This window comes from Gorilla gorilla, chromosome 13 (assembly GCF_029281585.2).
Source record: "Gorilla gorilla gorilla isolate KB3781 chromosome 13, NHGRI_mGorGor1-v2.1_pri, whole genome shotgun sequence".
Taxonomy (NCBI): Eukaryota; Metazoa; Chordata; class Mammalia; order Primates; family Hominidae; genus Gorilla; species Gorilla gorilla.
In genome coordinates this window covers 111417119-111441324 of record NC_073237.2, presented here as the reverse complement: position 1 = coordinate 111441324, position 24206 = coordinate 111417119, and the positions used below count along the sequence as shown (strand labels likewise).

The following is a 24206-nucleotide window of genomic DNA, read 5'->3' as shown; positions in this document are numbered from 1 at the left end:
TAATACAAGCTGTTTCTACGTACAGAGACTATAGAGTGAATATACTCTAGTGCAGAGAATAAAGAAGTGCGTTTTGTTTCTTCTCCTTAAGCTCCATAGAGATCAGACCAATGACTTCTGCAAACTGAGCTAAGGCAATATTTAGGCCTCAAGGGGCTCGAGTAATGTCAGCCTTGACCCCACATTCTTTAAGTTGACCTCCACTTAGCCTTCAGGATAGAAAAAAAGAAAAGATAAAGGCACGATACTTTTCTGGGGACAGAGCCAAACTGAAAGGTGTCCTTATAGAATTAGAAAGCCATTAGCTACCTCATTTTAGTTGCGGAAAATTAGAATGTTTTGGTTATATAAACCTACATACCAACTTGAGCCAACCTTCCACAAAAAACTTTGGAAAAGAAAACAGAAAAAAATAACAAGGACACAAGAGTGAGCTCTTAAGGGGTTTACTTAACTCAGATATACCCCAGGGAAGTGGGCTATTGGCCCAACTTCACATATAAGAAAACTAAGCTCCAGATAGTCTAAATCCCTTGCCAAATGTGGCATAGATATTGAATCAAAAAGTCAGAATTACATTCAGTTCAACAACTATTTCTTGGGCATCTTTTATGTGCCTGGCCTTGATGAGGCACTAAAGAAATAATAACATAGTGGCCAGTCGTGGTGGCTCACACCTGTAAACCCAGCACTTTGGGAGGCCAAGGCAGGCAGATCATGAGGTCAGGAGATCGAGACCATCCTGACTAACATGGTGAAACCCCATCTCTACTAAAAATACAAAAAAATTAGCCAGGTGTGGTGGCGGGCGCCTGGAGTCCCAGCTACGCAGGAGGCTGAGGCAGAAGAATGGCATGAACCCAGGAGGCGGAGCTTGCAGTGAGCCAAGATGGCGCCACTGCACTCCAGCCTGGGTGACAGAGTGAGACTCTGTCTCAAAAAAAAAAAAAAAGAAAAGAAAGAAATAGTAACATAGCCCCAGCCTAATGCATTCCACAAGGCAGTGACTCATAATCATCATAGGAATAGTAAGACTTCTTGAAAATGTGACAAAAACTATGAATCCGCTCCCCAGGGGTGGAAATACACACACACACACACACACACCTATGCATAATCACACACTGTTTTGGCATACAAGCCTATAATTTCGGGGAGTTCAGGTTATGAATTCCTACCTGGTATAACAGGATGTGAGTCTCATCTGATTTCACACACTACATGGTTCTCAAGCCAGACGGAGCCTGAGGGTGCAACCGTCCTTCAGCTGAATTTGAATCTGGGTGCCCTGGGTAGATACAGAAAAATGTGTCTGCTTAAGCCTGGCTGAGAACTTCTGTTTCTTTTATTGCAGGCCGCTTGGACACCAGGCCCTTCTGTAGCGGTCGGGGCAACTTCAGCACTGAAGGATGTGGCTGTGTCTGCGAACCTGGCTGGAAAGGCCCCAACTGCTCTGAGCCCGAATGTCCAGGCAACTGTCACCTTAGAGGCCAGTGCATTGATGGGCAGTGCATCTGTGACGAGGGCTTCACGGGCGAGGACTGCAGCCAGCTGGCTTGCCCCAGCGACTGCAATGACCAGGGCAAGTGCGTGAATGGAGTCTGCATCTGTTTCGAAGGCTACGCCGGGGCTGACTGCAGCCGTGAAATCTGCCCGGTGCCCTGCAGTGAGGAGCACGGCACGTGTGTAGATGGCTTGTGTGTGTGCCATGATGGCTTTGCAGGCGATGACTGCAACAAGCCTCTGTGTCTCAACAATTGCTACAACCGTGGACGATGCGTGGAGAATGAGTGCGTGTGTGATGAGGGTTTCACGGGCGAAGACTGCAGTGAGCTCATCTGCCCCAATGACTGCTTCGACCGGGGCCGCTGCATCAATGGCACCTGCTACTGCGAAGAAGGCTTCACAGGTGAAGACTGCGGGAAACTCACCTGCCCACATGCCTGCCACGGCCAGGGCCGGTGTGAGGAGGGGCAGTGTGTATGTGATGAGGGCTTTGCCGGTGTGGACTGCAGCGAGAAGAGGTGTCCTGCTGACTGTCACAATCGTGGCCGCTGTGTAGACGGGCGGTGTGAGTGTGATGATGGTTTCACTGGAGCTGACTGTGGGGAGCTCAAGTGTCCCAATGGCTGCAGTGGCCATGGCCGCTGTGTCAATGGGCAGTGTGTGTGTGATGAGGGCTATACTGGGGAGGACTGCAGCCAGCTACGGTGCCCCAATGACTGTCACAGTCGGGGCAGCTGTGTCGAGGGCAAATGTGTATGTGAGCAGGGCTTCAAGGGCTATGACTGCAGTGACATGAGCTGCCCTAATGACTGTCACCAGCATGGCCGCTGTGTGAATGGCATGTGTGTTTGTGATGACGGCTACACAGGGGAAGACTGCCGGGATCGCCAGTGCCCCAGAGACTGCAGCAACAGGGGCCTCTGTGTGGACGGACAGTGCGTCTGTGAGGACGGCTTCGCCGGCCCTGACTGTGCAGAACTCTCCTGTCCAAATGACTGCCATGGCCGGGGTCGCTGTGTGAATGGGCAGTGCGTGTGCCATGAAGGATTTATGGGCAAAGACTGCAAGGAGCAAAGATGTCCCAGTGACTGTCATGGCCAGGGCCGCTGCGTGGACGGCCAGTGCATCTGCCACGAGGGCTTCACAGGCCTGGACTGTGGCCAGCGCTCCTGCCCCAGTGACTGCAACAACTTAGGACAATGCGTCTCGGGCCGCTGCATCTGCAACGAGGGCTACAGTGGAGAAGACTGCTCAGAGGGTGAGTCCCAGGGCGCAGACCAGCATATAATGGCCATGATGGAGTGGACTCCTAGTATGGGTTGGAAAACTACGTTTATATTTATAAACATTCATGCACACTGATTCTTTGTACGTATTAATATATCCATTTAAACACACACCCATAATGACTTTTTAAGGGGGCCCTGTCATTCGGTTGTTACAAGGTGACCTATTTAAGGGCTGAAGGGCTCAGAGAGGTTATATAATTGTCCCAGGGACACACAGCTGACACATCACAGAGCTGGTATTCGAGTCTGCCTAACTCATCTACATAGAGTTTAAAATAAAGTTGGAGAGGCCAGAACACATCTAGTGTTCAAGATGAGGTAGATAAAGGGATACTTTCTCTTTTGCTAAATATCAACTTTATTTCCTACTCTCCACTGACATCAAACCAACAGTAAACAAAATCTCTGTATTTGGATGGATGTAAAAATTCAGCTAAATTGAATATGCAGTGAGATTACATAAAAACAACTGTTTCAAATGCATGCTCGGCTAAAGACCAAATGCCTATTATCTACAAGATTGAACTGTCTTTTCATTGTCTTTTGTAACTGGTTTTGTTTTTTTGTTTGTTTTGTTTTTTTAATCCTAAAGACTGCAAGCTCCTATCCTTAAAAGGGCACTATTTCTAGCAGTTAGTATGGGACCTGGTACATATTAAGTGCTTAGTAAACCCTGGTTAAATTAAAACACAGGAGAGAAAATTAATGCTCATGTTTAATGAGTGTCTTCTTTGTACTCCTCTCATCTACCCATATTATAATTGTCATAATGGAGAATTTTTTCCTTTACTAAAGTTATTGGTATCTAAACATAAATAAATGGCTTTGTGTTCAATGTGGTGCAAGCAGGGAAGGCTGGTTGGAAAGAACACCAGGCTGGCAGGGAGGAGATACAAGTTCTAAACTTGATGAGGTGAGCAAGCTTGGTCAAGTCGTTCTGCCTTACTCACCTCTATAAAATAAGAAAGTTGGACCAGATATGCCCAAAATACCCTCCCAGTGCTAGGGACACGTAACTCAAAGTTCAGAGCAGGGAGTGAGGCTCAGACTGCACTTTCCCATGCCAACAGCCTGCATCTGAGCTAAGACCCAGGAAGCACAGAAAGTTGGAGAGGCCAGAAACACCAAAGGCCACACTGCTGACCTGGGACTCCAGCCTGACGGAAATGGACTAAGGAACAGCCACCACAGGTCTTAAGATGGATCACAGCAGGGGGTCCCTGATGCCATCTGCATTTTAGAGGCAACAGAAGATCTTCAGACCTCTGTGGCTGACAGTGGAAAAGACAGGTCGAACAAACCTAGAGAGATTTTAGAGGGCACACTGTTGACCCCAGATGTCCTTTCTTATTCCTGCCAGTGTCTCCTCCCAAAGACCTCGTTGTGACAGAAGTGACGGAAGAGACGGTCAACCTGGCCTGGGACAATGAGATGCGGGTCACAGAGTACCTTGTCGTGTACACGCCCACCCACGAGGGCGGTCTGGAAATGCAGTTCCGTGTGCCTGGGGACCAGACGTCCACCATCATCCGGGAGCTGGAGCCTGGTGTGGAGTACTTTATCCGTGTATTTGCCATCCTGGAGAACAAGAAGAGCATTCCTGTCAGCGCCAGGGTGGCCACGTGTGAGTGAGCAGAACTCTTTTGGGCAGCCTCACCTGACCTCAGCCCACCCAGTGTATAACCCTCCCTCGCCACGGCCCCTACAATCCTATAGTTGTTCTTTACAGTTATACCAAATAAGAGCCTAGAATTAAGTCCATAGAATCACTTATTAAAGAAATCCCTCATTTTCCATCAAATCTTTCTCCTTGCTCTCCTATATACTTCCTGCCAGAGAAAATCATTACAAGTAACATTTAGCAAGTGTTTACTGCGTATCAGACTTTGTTGTAAGCAGTCTACATATTTGGCCGGGCATGGTGGCTAATGCCCGTAATCCTAGCACTTTGGGAGGCCAAAGTAGGTGGATTACCTGAGGTCACGAGTTCAAGACCAGCCTGGCCAACATGGCGAAACCCTGTCTCTACTAAAAATACAAAAATTAGTCGGGCCTGGTGGTGCATGCCTGTAATCCCAGCTACTCAGGAGGCTGAGGCAGAGAATAGCTTGAAACCAGGAGGCAGAGTTTGTAGTGAGCTGAGATCATGCCACTCTACTCCAGCCTGGGTGACAGAGTGAGACTCTGTCTCAAGAAAAAAAAAAAAAAAGAGTCCTCATTATATGAGTTAGTATATGTATGAAATAGGAGCTATTGTTAACCCCATTTTACAGATGAGGAAACTGAGACTGCATGGTTAAGCATCTTATCCCAAATCATGCAGCTAACAAGGAGTAGAGGCAAAACTTTAACCCTGGCAGTCCTGGCAGGTTTACGTTCTTAACCACTCTATTACTTTTCAGTGGAGATCACTGACTATTTTCCTTTAAGTGGAAACATTCTGGTTTATGAATTTAGTATCAGTACAATTACCTTCATATCTAAAAAGCAAGCTCTGGCTAGAAATTGACCCTTTTTTGCTTAATAATAACATTGGCTGCCATTTATTCAACTTGTTCTGCATGCCACGAACCAGGCCCAGCAGTCTACACACTGGAGTGGAGTATATCACTCACTCCTCAATGCATTCCCAAGAAGTAGACATATTTACCTTCTTTTTCCAGGTGAAGAAACTCAGGCTTAGAGCATTGTGTGCAATTGCTCAAGTTCACATTGATAGTAGAGCTTAGATTCTAACCCCAAGTCTGTCTGATTCTAAAGCCTGCGTTCATTTTAGATTTAACCATATGAAATTGCCAAAATTAATCATACCATTTTTCCTAATATTAATTTTTATACAGCCTCATAGTAGACCTCATCCCAGAAGAAGCTTTAAAAGGACACCTGCTCTGGTTGTCAGCCCCTGACTGTTGCAGACATCCAGTCTGGTTTAGTGGAATCGTGGCTGCGTTGCCCAATCACACACCTGCCCTATCTTTACGTTCTATTTATGTTGTTACTTACAGACTTACCTGCACCTGAAGGCCTGAAATTCAAGTCCATCAAGGAGACATCTGTGGAAGTGGAGTGGGATCCTCTAGACATTGCTTTTGAAACCTGGGAGATCATCTTCCGGAATATGGTAAGGAGTACAAAAGAGCAGATCCATTTGATCTCAAGGATTTGAAAGATGACCAAAGGGTTCTGAAGATTTCTGTATCAACTAATTTTCCTTAGTTTTTGGTGGAGGACAAGGCTCTAATTAGCATCTTTTGTGTTTGCATCTATATTTTAAGGGATATTGGTTTTTCCCTGATTTTAATAAGTAAGTGTAGCACTTAGGGCTGAGACCCTAGACAAATAGAAGTTGTCACCTCAAGGTTCCAATTGTCCGTCATCACCTTAGAAATCTCTACTCAGAGGCAAAGAAGAGAAGAAACAGCCTCTCCCTCAAAATAAAGGTACATCTCAGATTTGAGCAACCCTTCTCTCCAGGCCCAAAAGTACATGTGAAGCAGGGAACTTGTTCTCTGAATTTAAGCCCAGGCTCTGCCACCAACCAGCTGTGTGACTATCCAACAATCACCCTACTTCTCTGATGCTGGCCTCAATCTACCCAAGGAGGGATTGAGCTTGTGCCTTCAGAATTCCTTTGGCTCTCACATTCTGTCATTTGACTTGCATGACAAAGGGGTAAAAGTTTACGAATGGGAGAAACAAACTAGAGAAATGTCTTTATCATCTCTGTATCCTCAGTAGCTTACATACTGATCTGATGCATAGTAAGTGCCTAATGAATCGATGAAAGAATAACAGAGGAATGAATGAATGCAGAGTGAATGAATCACATAAATTAAGAGACTGGCACCTCCCCTAACTCTTACCAAGCTGTCTCTATCTCTCAGAATAAAGAAGATGAGGGAGAGATCACCAAAAGCCTGAGGAGGCCAGAGACCTCTTACCGGCAAACTGGTCTAGCTCCTGGGCAAGAGTATGAGATATCTCTGCACATAGTGAAAAACAATACCCGGGGCCCTGGCCTGAAGAGGGTGACCACCACACGTGAGTATCACCTTTAATACTTACAGAATGATAAGGCTGATTGTACCTCATAGCACCTCCTGGTTGAGAAAGTGCCTTCTCATATAGCATCTACATCATTTAACTTTTGCTGCATTTTTAAAAATCCAGATACAGTGGTTTAAAATAACAATTCTTTGCATGTTGGTGATTTGGGTTTGGGCTCAGCTGAGCAGCTTATCTGTTCTTGACTGCACTCCTCATGTATCTGTGTGCTTAAGGGGCGGATTGGCCTAGGATGGCCTCAGCCAGGATGGTGTCTTTCTGTTTCGCAGAGCCTCTCATTCTCCAGGATGCTGGTCCTGTTCACACAGCTATTGAACAGGTTCAAAATTGGCATTAGATCACTTCTATCAAAGCACATCCCACGGCCAGTTTATATTTAAGGAATAGAGAAACAGATCCATCTCTTGATGAAAGGAGTTTCAAAATCTCCTTTCAAAGGGGTGTGACTACCTGAAGATAATTAAGCCCATTGCTAACAATCTAATTAGCATCATGTCACTAGTTTAATATTAGCACCCAGTTGTAGGACAGAGGAAGGGAAAATATTAATGTTAAGGCTTAAAGAAGCTAAATCACTTTAACATCACATAGTTAACACCATCAGGGGCATAACTTTAAGCCAGAGTAAGTTTTATAACTTTAACCCCATTTCCACTAACATTGACTAGGCTCTGGTTTATGTAGAATGTTGATTCCATCTCTTCAATGGGAACCTAAATAAAATTTCATTCAATACTAATGATGTCAGAAGTTCTTGGGAGTAGAATAGGATTTAGCAGTACTAGATCATTTGGTGAGAAAAAGACCTGAATTTGGAGTTGCTCCACCAGGAAACATTTTTTTTTTTTTCTGTCACCCAGGCTGGAGTGCAGTGGAACGATCTCAGTTCACTGCAACCTCTGCCTCCCAGGTTCAAGTGATTCTCCTGCCTTAGTCTCCCAAGTAGCTGGGATTACAGGCTCCCACCACCACATCTGGCTAATTTTTTTGTATTTTAGTAGAGAGGGGGTTTCAGCATGTTGGCCAGGCTGGTTTCCAACTCCTGACCTCAAGTGATCCACCCGCCTCGGCCTCCTAAAGTGCTAGGATTACAGGCGTGAGCCACCGTGCACAGCTGCAATTTTTTAAAAAGAAAAAAATGCATAATTTTGCACTTCTATATAGGAAAACCTCTTTATTTTCTTCAAGATAACATATGCGCCAACTCTTTAAGTAATCGACTCTTCTTGGCAGGGGGTTGTTGGAAAAATTAAATCAGTTGCTAATGACAAGAAAGAACATCTTGCATTTAAATATTTGCACATTTTGCCTAGCTCAGAGCCAATTCAAAGGATTTTCTCTTTCATAAGCAAGTGTTTTCCATCATCCTGACACCACCTCTCTGTGGTAGGTAGAAAAGCAGGTACCAACAGGAAAAAAAAATCATTAGATCACCAGAAAGACAAAGAAAAGACAAAGCAAATGCTTAGTTGCTATGGAGGAGGTGCACTGAACTTTTTTTTTTTTTTTCACTGCTCTTTTGTTTATCTAAATTTGGGAATTGTCTGCTTTATTTCTTCATATTTTAGAACAAACATTCCAACATTTGAAGTTGCGTAATCATAAATTTCAACATAGGGGGACAAATATTTACCTGTTCATTTTGTATTTTTAGTAGAGACAGGATTTCACCATGTTGGCCAGGCTGGTTTTGAACTCCTGATCTCAAGTGATCCACCCGCCTCCGGCCTCCTAAGGTGCTGGTATTACAGGTGTGAGCCGCCACGGCTGGCCGCAATTTACCACATATACCTGAAACCTTTAAACCTTTAACCTTTTTTCCAGATTTAAAGGGCCTTAAACTTCTAGTTCAAAACACATTTGGCTCCTTCTGTCTGGCATCTATATAAAGGTGGTATTATACTTACTTTTGAGGTCAATATGTTTGAGAGGTGTTGTCATGTAAACGGGGAAAAGGATGGGCTTTGGATTCAATCAGTTCTGAGTTTGAATTCCATCTTTACCATTCACCATCACCTTGGAAAAATCTATTTCTTTAAGCTCCAGATCCAACAGCTGAAAAATGGGTTTATAGTATTCTCCTTGTGGGGTTGTCATAAGACTCAAGACATAAAAAACAAAGCACCATGTTTGCACCTGATAAATACAGAGCATTGTTAGTTTCTGCTATTCAAGGGTCCCAAATCTAGGGGGATATCAGTGTCCTTGACGGAAACCCAACTTCTTTAATGCAAGGGGTACTAAGGAAGGTAGTAGGTATGGTTTGGGTGCTTGCTAGCACCTATAAGAACATAGAGCAGGCAGCTTCTGTCCATTTTTGCGACATCATTTTCATTGTGCATTTTACATCATCTGTGAGCTGGGACTGATGTATCAACACCTAGACCTCAAAAACAGACTCTGCAGTTTTCTCACAATCTGCTGTAAATTATTGTTCCTTTTCATTCCCTGTATAAAGCCAACTTCCTGTCACTTGTTATTGTTTACTGAACCAATGCTGAAAACACATTTAAAAAAAAAAAAAGGAGAAGAAGAAGAAAGAAAGATTCAAAGATTCACTGAATACCCAGAATATGCCTGTCTCTATGCTGGGAATTTAAAAGTCTCACTCTCTCAATCAATGAATAACCCAACCTAAATTGACTCAAACTGTACAGAAATCTGTTATGAAACAATGAGACACGTATGATATTAGAATGCTCTTTAAGGACAGTGGCAGCCACAGGGAGGGAATATGTGTTTACCTGACTGAAGCCGGGTTAAAAAAAGGCTTCTCATTAGGAGACAACATTTAAGTGGGATTTTGAAGGATGCATAGGAGATTTTTAGAGGGAAGTATGATCTTAGAAAGAAGAAATGAGAGAACAGCATGTACAGAGACCAGGCGGTGCCCAACAGCATAATGTGCTTCCAGAGCTCGGAGCATCTATCAGAGTACAACACCACAGTGGGTGGGGCAGAAAAAGTCAAGATGAGCCTGCAAAGACAGGCAAGGCTTGAAATAGCAATGATTTTCTTGCGTGAATTCTTTTTATCAAAAATAAGTTTCCATACACTGTCAAGACAGTCTATTGCCTCACTTTTCTGCTTGGGAATTCTGATGGAAAAGTTTTCAGGAAACATCCAGGAAGTTTTGCCTAATTAAAAATTTAAAGAGACTAAGTTCATCTTTTCAAATAAAGTATCCCCAAAGCATGTTTCCTCAACTTATGAGAACAGTAATAATAATAATAATAATAATAATAATAATAACAAAAGAACAACCTTTTTTTTTCATGTGACATCCATGGGCCAGGCTCTGTGCTAGATGCTTTGCAAGCTTTATCTCTCTTAAGATTTGAAAAAAACAAAAACAAAAAACACTAGAGGTAGCTGCTGTTATCCCTACTTATAGCTTATCAAACCGAAAACTAAGGTTCAGAAAGGCAAAATAAAGTCAAGCAGTTAGTATATATCTAAGTATTCACCCACAGGTCTGGAGAGTTACAAAGTCCTCTCTCTGCTAAGCCTCAGGCAATGGCCCTAACCTCTGAAGCCTCTCTGTCCTCTGCCCATCATAGGCTTGGATGCCCCCAGCCAGATCGAGGTGAAAGATGTCACAGACACCACTGCCTTGATCACCTGGTTCAAGCCCCTGGCTGAGATCGATGGCATTGAGCTGACCTACGGCATCAAAGACGTGCCAGGAGACCGTACCACCATCGATCTCACAGAGGACGAGAACCAGTACTCCATCGGGAACCTGAAGCCTGACACTGAGTACGAGGTGTCCCTCATCTCCCGCAGAGGTGACATGTCAAGCAATCCAGCCAAAGAGACCTTCACAACAGGTAAAAGGCCTCCCACTGTTAACAGATACAGTAAAGGAAAGATTGAAAGATTTCCATCCCACTCCATGTTGGGATATCTTCCAGGCTCGTTTTACATTACGAAAAATGAAAGGGGTATTTCTACTCCTGTAAATTTTAAAATATTGTAGCAATTTATTAATTAATTTTTCAAAAAAAATTCCAAATAACCTTCCAAAGCACTTTTGGGGGTGGGGGACATATGTAGAAGATGCTGGTCTGATATTCTCAGACAAAAGTTCTGGTTAAAATAAAGTTCAAATAAATATTTTTAAAGTAAAATACGGTATATGGAAAACATATATGACAAATGAGCCTCCTAACACTTTAGCCTATGGCATTATTTTAAAAGTTCAAAAGTGTCAATTTTTCGTTCAGTAAATATTTTTCAGAGCTCAGTAAGTACTTTGTGAGTTATTAGAAATATGATGAGGAGGCCAGGCGTGGTGGCTCACGCCTGTAATCCCAGCACTTGGCAGGCTGATGCAGGCAGATCACGAGGTCAAGAGATGGAGACCATCCTGGCCAACATGGCAAAACCCTGTCTCTACTAAAAGTACAAAAATTGGGGTTGGGCGCAGTGGCTCACGCCTGTAATCCCAGCACTTTGGGAGGCCGAGGCGGGCGAATCACGAGGTCAGGAGATTGAGACCATTCTGGCTAACACAGCGAAACCCCGTCTCTACTAAAAATACAAAAAAATTAGCCAGGCCTGGTGGTGGGTGCCTGTAGTCCCAGCTACAGGCTGAGGCAGGAGAATGGCATGAACCCAGGAGGTGGAGCTTGCAGTGAGCCGAGATCGGGCCACTGCATTCCATCCTGGGCGACAGAGCGAGACTCCGTCTCAAAAAAATAAAATAAAGAATGAAATATGATGAGAAAATGCAAAAGACCAGTTTTTACACTCATGAGCTTATTTTTAAGTCTTTGCATTGTTTCTTTAACCACAAAGTCTGAGAAAAACACAAATGACTAAGGTGTCGCACTCATCCATAATAGGGAAAGGTGCCAAATCTGTAGCACTTGTCTAGATTTGCACATCAACTATGGGGACAGATGAGTGTGCTGAGAATTTTGTAATTTCTCTCCAGTTCCAGGCATGTTTCATATGTCAGCTTGAGCTGTCAAAGACTCCTGCTCTCTTGTGACTGACATGTTCAATACAAATGTTCCTTCTCTCAAACAGGCCTCGATGCTCCCAGGAATCTTCGACGTGTTTCCCAGACAGATAACAGCATCACCCTGGAATGGAGGAATGGCAAGGCAGCTATTGACAGTTACAGAATTAAGTATGCACCCATCTCTGGAGGGGACCACGCTGAGGTTGATGTTCCAAAGAGCCAACAAGCCACAACCAAAACCACACTCACAGGTGAGCTCTGCATCTCTGCAAGCCTGAGCCAGCCAGCCCTAGAGGGCCCTTAAAGGATGGGCACCTGCTCCCACATGTCCCCATTTGCAACCCTCAGAAATAAGTCCAATTTCCTGAAATACTGCTTATTGGATTGCAGTGAGTTCTTTTGTAAAACATTCCGAAAATTTGTTGTAGCCTCCAGAGACCAACTCAAAGCCATTTTTATCATCCTCTGAAAGTCTCTCTGATTTCAGGATGAATCTCAACTTGCACATTCTCTCCTTAGGTCTGAGGCCGGGAACTGAATATGGGATTGGAGTTTCTGCTGTGAAGGAAGACAAGGAGAGCAATCCAGCGACCATCAACGCAGCCACAGGTGAGGCACACCTGGAATTCCCATCCCACTGAGCTGGTGCTGGGCAGATGAGACAGAGCCAATGTGGCCAAAACCTATTTAAAGAGAAAAAGTAGAAGCCTGGAGGAGAAAGGGCCCTGTAGTACCATCTAGCCCCAATGTCGAAATTCAAAAGGAACATAAGTACGGTCCATCTGTATGATGCCAACATCATCCCCTGTACAGAAAAGGGGACTGGGGATTTTGTGTTTGTTGTTGTTGTTGTTGTTGTTGTTGTTGTTGTTGTTGTTGTTGAGATGGAGTATCGCTCTGTCACCAGGCTGGAGTGTAGTGACATGATCTCAGCTCACTGCAACCTCCGCCTCCAGGGTTCAAGAGATTCTCCTGCCTCAGCCTCCCGAGTAGCTGGGACTACAGGTGCAAACCACCACGCCCAGCTAATTTTTGTATTTTTAGTAGAGATGGAGGTTTCACCATGTTGGCCAGGATGGTCTCGATCTCTTGACCTCATGATCCGCCCACCTCGGCCTCCCAAAGTGCTGGGATTACAGGCGTGAGTCCCTATGCCCAGCCGGGATTTTTTAAAGAAAAATTGGAACCAGGGTTTGTAAGAAATTCATGAACATTTGTAAGTTGGTAATCAGTTGCATCTTTTAAATAAACCATTATCTAGTCCAAACACAACTGTGGGGTTTTCTCTGAGAAAACACCTAACTTTTATACCCCTGTCAAGCAGATTATAAGTAACAGGATTGTAGTTTAAGTCCAGGCCCTGCACTTACCTATTGTATCCTGTAGCCGCAGCTTGTAGGTGAGGATGCTGAGGGGCTACCTGATTTGAGGTCATTGATTCTTTCCTCAAGATTTTTTTTTTTCCATTTTTCTGGGAAGTTTGCACTGCAAAAAGAAAACTCCTCCTCTGCCTCTCCCCCAGCCCCCAGCTTACCTCCCCGCAGGCACTATGAGGAAGAAGGAGGCTAGTGTGTAAAGAGGAGATGGATCATCATTGAGCTTCCACATTATGCGGGATGCAAGTCTGGGCATTTATATGCCAATTCTTTTTTTTTAATCTTTTGATTTTGAGATAATTGTAGATTCACATGCAATTGTGAGAAAGCATACAGAGAGATCCCCTGTGCCCATCACCCAGGTTCCCCCAAGGGTAGCGTCTTGCATAAATGTAGACTAATATAACAACTGAGAAATTGACATTGGCGTAATCTGTCCACTCTATTTATATTTCACCAGTTTTGCATACACTCATTCGTATGTGTGTGTATATACTTAGTTCTATGCAATTTTATCACACATGTAGATTTGTGAATGCACTGCTAGAGTCAAGATACAGAACAGTCTTACTACAAGAATCCCACATGCTACCCTTTGCAGCCACAGCCACCTCCCTCCCTTTGCCCCTCTGCCTAACCCTGGGCGTTCATTTATCTGTTCTTCATCTCTATGATTTTGCCATTTCAAGGAATGCTGCATAAATGGGATCCTACACATATTAGTCCATTTGAGTTACTGTAACAAGAATAAGAATACCTTAGACCAAGTAACTTATAAACAGAAGAAATTTATTTCTCACAGTTCTGAAGGCTGCGAAGTCCAAGATCAAGATGCCAGCAGATTTGGTGTCTGATGAAGGCCTGCTTTCTGGCTGACAGCAGGCCATCTTTTTACTGTGTCCTCACAGGACAGAAGGGGCAAGGTCTCTTTTATAAGGGCACTACTCCCATTCATGAGGCCTCCCAAAGGTCCCTAGATCCAAATGTCTTCACATTGGGGATTAGGTTTCAACATAAGAACTTTAGAGAGGCACAGACATTCAGTGCATAGCAATACAGCACGTAACATTTTGAAACTGGCTTTTTTTCCTTCAGCATAATTCTCTCGAGATCCATCTAAATTGCTCCTTTTATCAATAGTTGGTTCCTTTTAACTGCTTTAAATCTGAGTAGCATTTTATGGAATGGATATTCCATGACATTATTTTTAATCTTCTCAGACTCCGATGGGGTCATGTGGGTGATGTATAATTAGACCTATTTTACAAAAGTAAAAAGAGAGACCCAGAGATGTGACTCTCTTGTGGTCCCTCAGCTCATCTATGGCAGACCTAGGATTCCAGCCCAGACGCAGTTGACTTTCAGCCCCAGAAGCAGCCCTGCCTTGCAGCCTGAAGAGCATTCATCTCTCTGTTCTCCTCCCAGAGTTGGACACGCCCAAAGACCTTCAGGTTTCTGAAACTGCAGAGACCAGCCTGACCCTGCTCTGGAAGACACCGTTGGCCAAATTTGACCGCTACCGCCTCAATTACAGTCTCCCCACAGGCCAGTGGGTGGGAGTGCAGCTTCCAAGAAACACCACTTCCTATGTCCTGAGAGGCCTGGAACCAGGACAGGAGTACAATGTCCTCCTGACAGCCGAGAAAGGCAGACACAAGAGCAAGCCCGCACGTGTGAAGGCATCCACTGGTGAGTCTGCCCTGAGCTTCCTCCAAACTCTAGGTTAATTCTGAGGTTAGCAGATCTCCTCAGCCAGGGTGTCCTCACATGAGAAAGCCAAATGCAAAAGCAAGCCACCTTCTCCATCCCTGAAGCCCCTGAACACCACTTTGAAAGGGCTGCTTACTCGTCTTTTCTACCTCCTGTCAACTGATACAGCAAATTTCCCCCACTGGGAAATAGGGGTTTAAAAATATTTCTTCCTAGGAGAACTTTAAACATCAGGGTTTGTGTTTGCATTTAACTATGATTTTTGTTTTCTTTTTTTAACTGTGCATCACAGCACCTTTTAAATTGTTTCTTGTTTATTTCCTTCTTTTAGCCTAACAATCAATTTACTTTTCATTTTACTTCATTTAAAGATGACCAAGATGTTGGTAATAATATTTTTTTTTTTTTTGGTTATTTTCTACAAACTGTTTTTATTCCAGGTCTTTTGCTTTCTGCCAAGGTTACCCCTGAAGAGTGGCACACGGCCCTTTGAGACTTCCATGGTGCCCTCTCATTTTCTTTTTTCTCTTAGTCATTAAGACATTAACCTAGTTTGTCTATGACGACAGCTTAATCCTGACATTGCAGCCCATGCAACTTGTGTCCATTCTGGCCCATGCAACCTGTTCACTGAACCTGCTGCCATGCTTACTCGGTGGCTAAACTGAAGAGACAACCAGGTTTTTAAAATATTTCTTCCTTTATGAAAAATAAGCCTATTCAATTTTGGCCACCAAATATTCGAAATGTATAGGTGGAAAATGTTACTTTTCCAGGGTTTGGCAAGTAATAGTCTTTAATTCCAATTTAATTAGTAAGCATGTATTGAGTACCTACTGCATACATTGTACCATACTGATACTTGAGGAAAAGTAGTTCCCAAAGTCAGCATTGTTATGTGGACTCATTTGTGCCTGCTCATAGTGCTTGCGGAAGACTAGATACTCAGAATGCTAGACAGAACTCGAGAAAAAGAGTGATCCAAGGAAATCAGGAGAGCTGGCAAAGGTGTTATGGCAAGAGATGTTATTCCAGTTGAAGCTTGATATGCAAGAAAAGGGTTAGAAGTGTGGACATATTTGGAAATGGCTTGAAGAGTCTTTCTCACAATATCTTCAGTCTCAAATCACAGTCACTTACTTAAGATAGAAGTTGGTTTTCTTTCTTATAAAATGAATCTGGAGCTGGGAGGTACAGGGATAACTTAGTAGTTTCAAATTGTCAGGCACCCAGGCTGCTTCTGTCTTTCTTTTCCAGCATTTTTAGTCCTTGGCTTCCATTCTCAAAGTCATCTCAGTGTCACAACATGGCTGCTGTAATACAGCCATTACATCTGTGTTCTAGGCAGCATAAGGGAGGAAGAACCAAAACTCCCAAAGAGGAGTACCTTCTGGGTGAGTCTTTCTGGAAACCCCACCAATCACTTCTCCCCATAGTTCATTGGCCACCCCTAGCTGTAAGGGAGGCAGGGAAAGGTAGTCTTCTGTCTGAACATGTTACTTCCACATAAAATTGAGGTCATTTGTAAGAGAGAAATTTGGCTGACAATGAGCAGTCCCTGCCAGAGTCTGAAATGAGTTTACGTGGTCAATTCTGTTGACTGAATTGACTGCTTCCCACCCAACTATAAGATGTTTATAAAGGATGCTCTGAAAGAATAGTTTAATTAAAAAATAAGCTGGGGGGGGGGGCGGGGATAGAACCAAGAAGAAATAAATCTGTAGTAGAGATTTAAATTTCAGCTTTATAAACATGAGCTTGTTATAAAGTGTCAAGGGGCAACAAATGAATCAGAAATACCCAAAAGATGAAATCCCTCTCTTTTCTTTCTCTTTCTCTCTCTTTCTTCCCTATTCCCTCTCTCCTTCTCTTCTTCCTCCTCCTCCTTCCTCTGCCCCTCTCTCTTAGCTTTCTCTTGAGTTTGATAAATGCTGTATCTAAGAGAGATTCCTATTGCCCCTCAATCATTCCACCTTCTGGTGATGGCCACATTGCCTCCTTCCTCCAGTGAGAAAGCCTCACACCTGCGCAGTCACTGAAGAAGTTTTATCTCCCTAAGATCCTGAGGTGTGGGGCTTCTCCACTAGAGAAAGGAGGTAATGTGGCTATAACCAGGAGATTTACTAGCTAGAATTATTCTGTTTCTGAATGAGAGCCCCATATTGGCATTCCAAAGCCTCAGCAGTTGCATTTCCCCACCACGCCTCCTTAATGCCATTTCAAAGATATCATGTTTCATATTTAAAGACATTCTTCAGTGCGGGAAAAATGTGCAAAGTTCTTTTTATTGGTTCTTCTCCACTGTCCACAGACTATTTCCCCCATCCCTTTCTCCACAGGAAAAACTATATCTGTTTCATTTAAGGTGAAGCAGACGTTTCTTTCCCTCCTTGAATTCTAACTTTTAAAGCCTTCTGCATTCACTCAGTCAATAAAATACTATCACCATGCTCTGTGCTAAGTTCTGGGGTTACTAGAGCAAAGAAGACGGGTATTTAATTCCAAGGAACTCACTGTGTAGCGAACAAACAGACACTGAGATAACATTCTGCTCACTACGATCGATGGTACAGAGGGTGCAGCCAGTGCTCAGGAGACACTGGATCTAACTTCAGAGAATCAGGAAAGGCTTACAACGGGAAGACGCTTTTGGACAGAGACATAAGAGGCAAACATAGATGTGTTAAATGGAATAGCTAAAGAAGTAGAAGCCCAGGAAAAGTGAGAGCTCTTGGGTGAAGGAGCCATGTGGCTATAAGTCCTGAAATGTTGCAGAGTTTTAGGTTCAACCATCAGAAGCAAGAACCTTCCAGCTCTGTATCACTGGATTCTTAATAGCAGAAGCCTGCCAGGCGCCACTCAATGTCTGTGGGGCTTACAGAGAAAAATGAAGAATCAGTGGCCCTGAAGAATTTTTCCTAGAGAATTCCAGGGTTTTACTGATGGATTGGGCCATAATGTAAGTCTTTTTCTTGATGTGGCACCATACTAAAAATATGTATAACCTGGCCACCTATCACATCTCTCGCCCAAAGACCCAGCCATGGGTTACAGGGCCCTACAGAATCTGGCACAGCCGGCCCATCTTCTGACCTCAGTCCTGCCACTCATTCCCTTGCTCACTTCACCACGGCCTCTTGGGCCTTCACACTGTTCCTTAAGCTTGCTGAGCCCGCTCCCACCCTTGGGCTTTGGAGTGTGCTGCTCCCACTCCCTGGATACCACTCTTTTCCCAGCACTTCACAGAGCGTGCTCCCTCATTTCACTCAGCAGCTCAGGTATGACCCAGAACAGAGGGCTTCTCTGACTACCAGCCTAAAAAGGCACCCCCATCCTGATCTACCCCTTCAAGCTGCTCTAGGTTTCCTTGTGAAACTTATCTGCCTTGATATTATGCAAGTATTCATTTACTATAATATCTATGGCCTGCCTCCCCATCAGTGAGCAGAATGTAAGGACTGACTCCATCATCCACTGCTGAATCCCAGTGCCCTGAAGGCAGACAAGTATGTGGTATGAGCTTCACGAGTGTTTAGGGACCCTGGCTACTTCAGAGTCAGCATTTCCATAGAATCTTCTGATTCTTCCCTTCCACCTCTGCATTAACTCCCCAATTCTTTCCTTAAGGCATAAGGGAAATCATTCCCTTGGAAATTCATCAATTCTGCTTAATCTGGATAGAAAAGGAAGGAAGGAAGGAAAGAAGGAATGAAGGAAGGAAGGGAAGGAAAGAAGGGAGGAGGGAAGAACGAAAGGTACCGTGTCTGTTGGCATTTAAAAAAATTAGTGTGTACCAGGCATCATTCCCTCTCCTCCTCTCCCATTCCCTCCCTTCTCTTTCCCTCTCCTCCACTCTATTCTCCTCCCCTCTCCTTCCTCCCTTCTCTCTTATTCTCTCTCCTCTCCTCTCTCTCCCTTTTCTCTCTGCTTTTGTACTCTCATAAACCCAACTAAACCCTGCTTAAGGTCAAAGCCATGAATTTGCTGCATGCCATAAGAGACAGGAGGCAGGGGTGATAGGTAGAAACATAAAGCCAGCAAAGCATCTTTTCATAGCAATATAAGCCTTGACAGTGACAACCCAGTAGCTCTCAGTAATTTTGGAAGAAGAGAGGTGGAATTTTGTTTTTAGCCACAGCTACCAGTAATACAGAACATTCGACTCTTATTTGCTATTTTGATTTTCTCACAGACCAAACTGAAATTTATTCAAATATTTATTCATCCAGCAAATATTTATTTCATACCTACTGTGGGTCAGGCGATGCCGGTGTATAGAAGAGAAAGAAACAGCTTCCCTTCTCAAGAAATGGTGCACGTTGCTATAAGAGAGAGAACCAAAACCCAGATTATAACACTGTAGCTTATCTGTTTTAGAGGGATTTGTGGGAGGCTGCAGGAGCATACAGACAGGTACCCATCACAGACCTAAGCAAAGGGAATGAAAAGCATTGGAGAAGGCTTTTTGGAAGAAGTGATGTTTGGTTGAGTTCTGAAAAAGAAAAGGGGCTGGGCAAGTGGAGAAAGAATAATGACATTTCCAGCAGAGGAAATAGCATCTGAAAAGCTGAAAAGCATGAGAAACTTTACCTCAGTGAACTGCAAGCTATACAGTCCTGCTATATGATAGAGTGGGAAAACAGTAGGGTAGGAGGCTAGAGACATCATCAGGGGCATCTGCAAAGGGGCTTGGTTCTTGGCAGTTACAAAGAAATCACTGAATGTTTTAAGGCAGCCAAGGCTTCTCATTTCAATTGTCTTGTCTCTGAGAGATGAGAGTAAAGCCACTGAAGATACCCTTTGGGGTTGTCAGGCTTGGATGTGACCATGCCCCTGCTGTGGGAGAATCACTCTTTCTCCCCTAAGTGGACGCTGAAGTGAGTTCCTCATCAAGCCAGCACTTGGTAATCACTATCTAGAAGATGGTAACAATCTACAGATTTTTAAGTTGGCACTGTCAGAAATTCCTCCAGACCAGCTGCTCAACCCACCAGGAGCACAGCAATGGGTTTCAAAATTCTGATTTCCCAGGCCCACTGACATTGTTCAGAGGGTAGATTCCAGTGCACAGCTGTAAGAAGAAGACAACAGCCTTTTGATAAAGAAATGCCAAGAAATTCAGTGTGGAATCTATAATGGAAACACTTGGCTTCTAGGGCAGTAAGTCCACAGTATGTCATTTGCAGTTGAAATGTGGAGCCAGCATTTATGTGAAGCCTCTTGGTCCTCATCTCAACTATTGTCCACTGTATTTTTTATTCATAATATTCCCCCTTCTTTCATAATTCTGACCCTCTCTCTCTTTAATTTAGCTACTGATTTTATTTGTGGAAGTTGTACCTTTTACTCACTTGGCTAGCATTTATTTAATAAAGGGATCTGGGTGGGGCACACATAGCATCCACTACTGACATGGCCACAGTACTGCCTCTCTGAGTTATAAACCAATGCTCTTTCTTGATTTGCCTACCAAAAAAAAAAAAAATAGTAGAGAAATAGCCAAAAGTGTTAGCAGAAGTACCAACACCATCACTATTACTATTTACTGAACAACATGACATTATGTAAAAAAAAAATCACTCTATTGACTATATGAACAGATGAAACAGGATGTGGGGACAATTAGATGAAAGTATCAGTGGCATATTAAATATCTGATTCAAAGAGATAAGATGATTCTCATTAGGAAGAGACATTTTCCAACATGCATCTTTTCTCTCCATCCATCTCTTGCCACAGCTTAATGGGCAATCCACAATCTCATTCCCCCACCCCCAGTAAGGTAACTTTCCCAATATCTCTTTCAAGGGGGCATTTAAAATTTATTTCATAGAAAAAAATGTTTTATGTAACAATTAGACATAAGGATTAAAAGATAGACACCCATAGAAAAAAGACAGTAACTTAATTCACACGAAGGGGTACATTGTCAATGACAGATTAGTTTCTGACAGGTGGACAGCAGAGGAACAAAAACAGGAAAGTGGGATGAGAAGGAGAGCTAAGAAGACATAGGGTTGATTTAATTTTCACTTAGCTCTGTTTTTGTCCTATATCTCTTTCTGTATCAGGACTGCTGAAATATTTGAGAAGGACATGCTCTTGAATTTAGTTGTGCTTAAATCCCAATGTCAAGGGTATAATCACTATATCCGGGGAACTGTTTCTGGCCTCACAAGGCCCAGCAGGATTAAAGGTAGTTGACACCTCCTTTCTTTTCCTAAATCTAGATACATCACTTGCAGTTTGGGGTCCTCCCTTTCTCATAAAGACCATGTTTAAGTGGTTAAGAACTGCTTTGGAGCCTCCGGTGTAAGCTTTAGGACATGAGTCGGGGTTAAAGAGGAGTCTGTATTCAAGATCAAGTATTGCAAACATTTTCTGTAAAGGGCCAGATGGTAAATATTTTAGACTTTATAGGCCAGAGAGTTTCCATCACAATTATTCAACTGCACATTTTGTAACACAAAAGCAGCCATCAACAATATATAAGTGAACAAGCATGGCTATGCTCCAATAAAACTTTATCTGTGGCACCAGAATTGGAATTTTATATGACTTGCATGCACCATGAAATATTCTTCTTTGGATTTATTTCCCGACCATGTAAAAAAGTAAGAAAAACTGTTGTGGCCGGGCGCGGTGGCTCACGCCTGTAATCCCAGCACTTTGGGAGGCCGAGGCGGGCGGATCACGAGGTCAGGAGATCGAGACCATCCTGGCTAACACAGTGAAACCCCGTCTCTACTAAAAAATACAAAAAATTAGCCGGGCGTGGTGGCGGGTGCCTGTAGTCCCAGCTACGCGGGAGGCTGAGGCAGGAGAATGGCGTGAACCCGGGAGGCGGAGCTTGCAGTGAGCCGAGATCGCGCCACTGCACTCCAGCATGGGCGACAGAGCGAGACTCAGTCTCAAAAAAAAAAAAAAAGAAAAAAGAAAAACTGTTGTTAGCTTGCTGACTACCAAAATAAGCAGCTGGCCAGATGTGGGCCTCAGGTAACAGTTTGCGGACGTCTGTTCTCAATCAAACAAAATTTGAAGAAGTGTATGCTCTGACAATATGAAACAAGCAGGAAGAATGTTCCCCAGAACTTAGAAATGTCTGAGTTAAATCAATTCCAGAAAAGAAATGTTTTCTCCTCTGAAAGGATATCCTCAATCAAATTCCAAGCTAAGATTTTCAACTTAGTAGCCTGCTCTAATGGACACACAAGGCTCATTTGAAATTAGCAGCAATGTGAAGTATAAATAGAAAAAAACAGTTTGTTCTTTTAAATGATTTAAAGTCAGTTTCTACTCTCTAGTTTACAGGATGCATTTCCAGAGAAATACTTTCCTTCCTAAACTATGCAAAGTCCACTTAAGCTCAGCCCTGGGCAAATTATCTCCCTTAAGTCAGGTTGAGACCAGTGAGTTTTTACGGAATTTCGTGCATTCGGGAGATGAATGAACAGGGTGCATTCAGTTTTACTTGAGCTTCATAAGATCTGCTTCTCCCAGGACCTCTTTCTTTTTTCTAATAAGGAACAGTTTTTCAAAGCTTTATCACCTTCCTTAGCTCAGCCTTAATAATACTGTGTCAATGTGTCTCTGATCTTTACCAATATGATCTATGTAAATGATTTGAACGCTAGAGACTGACGAAATCCCAATATAAACTATACAACAGACCTCCCATAGGATATTGAGGCAGCACAAAAAAGAAGAGGCTTTTTTTTTTTTTTTTTTGAGATGGAGTCTCATTCTGTCACCCAGGCTAGAGTGCAATGACTCAATCTTGGCTCACTGCAACCTCAACCTCCAGGGCTCAAGCGATTCTCCTAACTCAGCCTCCCAAGTAGCTGGGATTACAGGCTCACACCACCACACCCAGCTAATTTCTGTATTTTTTGTAGACACGGGGTTTCGCCGTGTTGTCCAGGCTGGTCTTGAACTGCTGACCTCATATGATCTGCCCACCTTGGCCTCTCAAAAAAGAAGGGTATCTAAGAAGAGCCAATTGTCTCAAAATACAGAAGGTCGGACAGCTCAAACCAAGACCCCCAGAATAACTGAGGGCCACCCCATTATGATGCAAGACATGTTCCAAAATGAAAACTGAAGCTCAAAGCATCGCTAACATAGACATATAGTTTTCTAAATCTGCAGGACACTGATCAATAGGAAAATACCATTTCCAAGAGAAAAACCCAAATATGCATGAAGGCAAAAGAAATTTTTTTTTGTTTGTTTTGAGACAGAGTCTCACTCTATCCCCCAGACTGGAGTGCAATGGCGCCATCTCAGCTCACTGCAACCTCCACCTTCTGTGTTCAAGTGATTCTCCTGCCTCAGCCTCCTGAGTAGCTGGGATTACAGGTACCCACCACCACTCCTGGCTAATTTTTGTATTTTTAGTAGAGACAGGGTTTCACCATGTTGGCCAGGCTGGTCTCGAACTCCTGACCTCAAATGATCCACCCACCTCGGCCTCCCAAAGTGCTGGGATTACAGGCTCGAGCCACCGCGCCTGGCCACAAAAGAAATATGACATTGTTGTCCTGCTGGTGTTTTAATAGGGACAGCACCAGTAGGGGATGCAGTGAACAAAGCCTGGCACTTGGACTGCAATGGCCTATAGATGTGGCATTGGGTTTGCCATTCCCAGGTTCTCAGAAGCAAAACTTTCTGAGGAATAGTTTAACTGACCCCATCTCTGTCATTATTCAGAACAAGCCCCTGAGCTGGAAAACCTCACCGTGACTGAGGTTGGCTGGGATGGCCTCAGACTCAACTGGACCGCAGCTGACCAGGCCTATGAGCACTTTATCATTCAGGTGCAGGAGGCCAACAAGGTGGAGGCAGCTCAGAACCTCACCGTGCCTGGCAGCCTTCGGGCTGTGGACATACCGGGCCTCAAGGCCGCTACACCTTATACAGTCTCCATCTATGGGGTGATCCAGGGCTATAGAACACCAGTGCTCTCTGCTGAGGCCTCCACAGGTATCTCTTTCCTTTCTGTTTATAGCTTCTGTTTTTCCCAGCAGGAAACTGCCCGTGAATAATCAGACACGACTAGCTTTGGAATGGACTTGTTCTGCCACTACTTATGTCTATGGGGTCTAATTGTGACACCAGGCCATCACGCTACAGAACCCCAAGGCAACTTTTAATACTTCACTCCACATGAATGACACCCTTGGGAGTTGTACAGAGCTCAACCCGCGGGACTAAACACACAGCTCCCATGGAGAGGGCCTTTAGCTCCATAAACAGCCTCTCTCCTGTTAAAGGACGTTAAGGCACTGTATA

At 43.8% G+C, this 24206-nt stretch overlaps 1 protein-coding gene across 9 annotated transcripts in view; it reads left to right on the top strand.

Annotated features, from left to right (window-relative positions):
• TNC (tenascin C) overlaps positions 1-24206 on the top strand; it is a 97918-nt gene that overhangs the window by 29940 nt on the left and 43772 nt on the right. For all 9 annotated transcript variants that reach the window (XM_055350499.2, XM_055350502.2, XM_004048510.5 and 6 more), the window contains exons 3-11: positions 1355-2764; positions 4156-4419; positions 5801-5916; positions 6680-6836; positions 10421-10690; positions 11895-12080; positions 12349-12438; positions 14631-14894; positions 23625-23897. In XM_055350499.2, the coding sequence (XP_055206474.2) occupies positions 1355-2764; positions 4156-4419; positions 5801-5916; positions 6680-6836; positions 10421-10690; positions 11895-12080; positions 12349-12438; positions 14631-14894; positions 23625-23897 (3030 nt within the window). The remainder of the gene's footprint in view (positions 1-1354; positions 2765-4155; positions 4420-5800; positions 5917-6679; positions 6837-10420; positions 10691-11894; positions 12081-12348; positions 12439-14630; positions 14895-23624; positions 23898-24206) is intronic.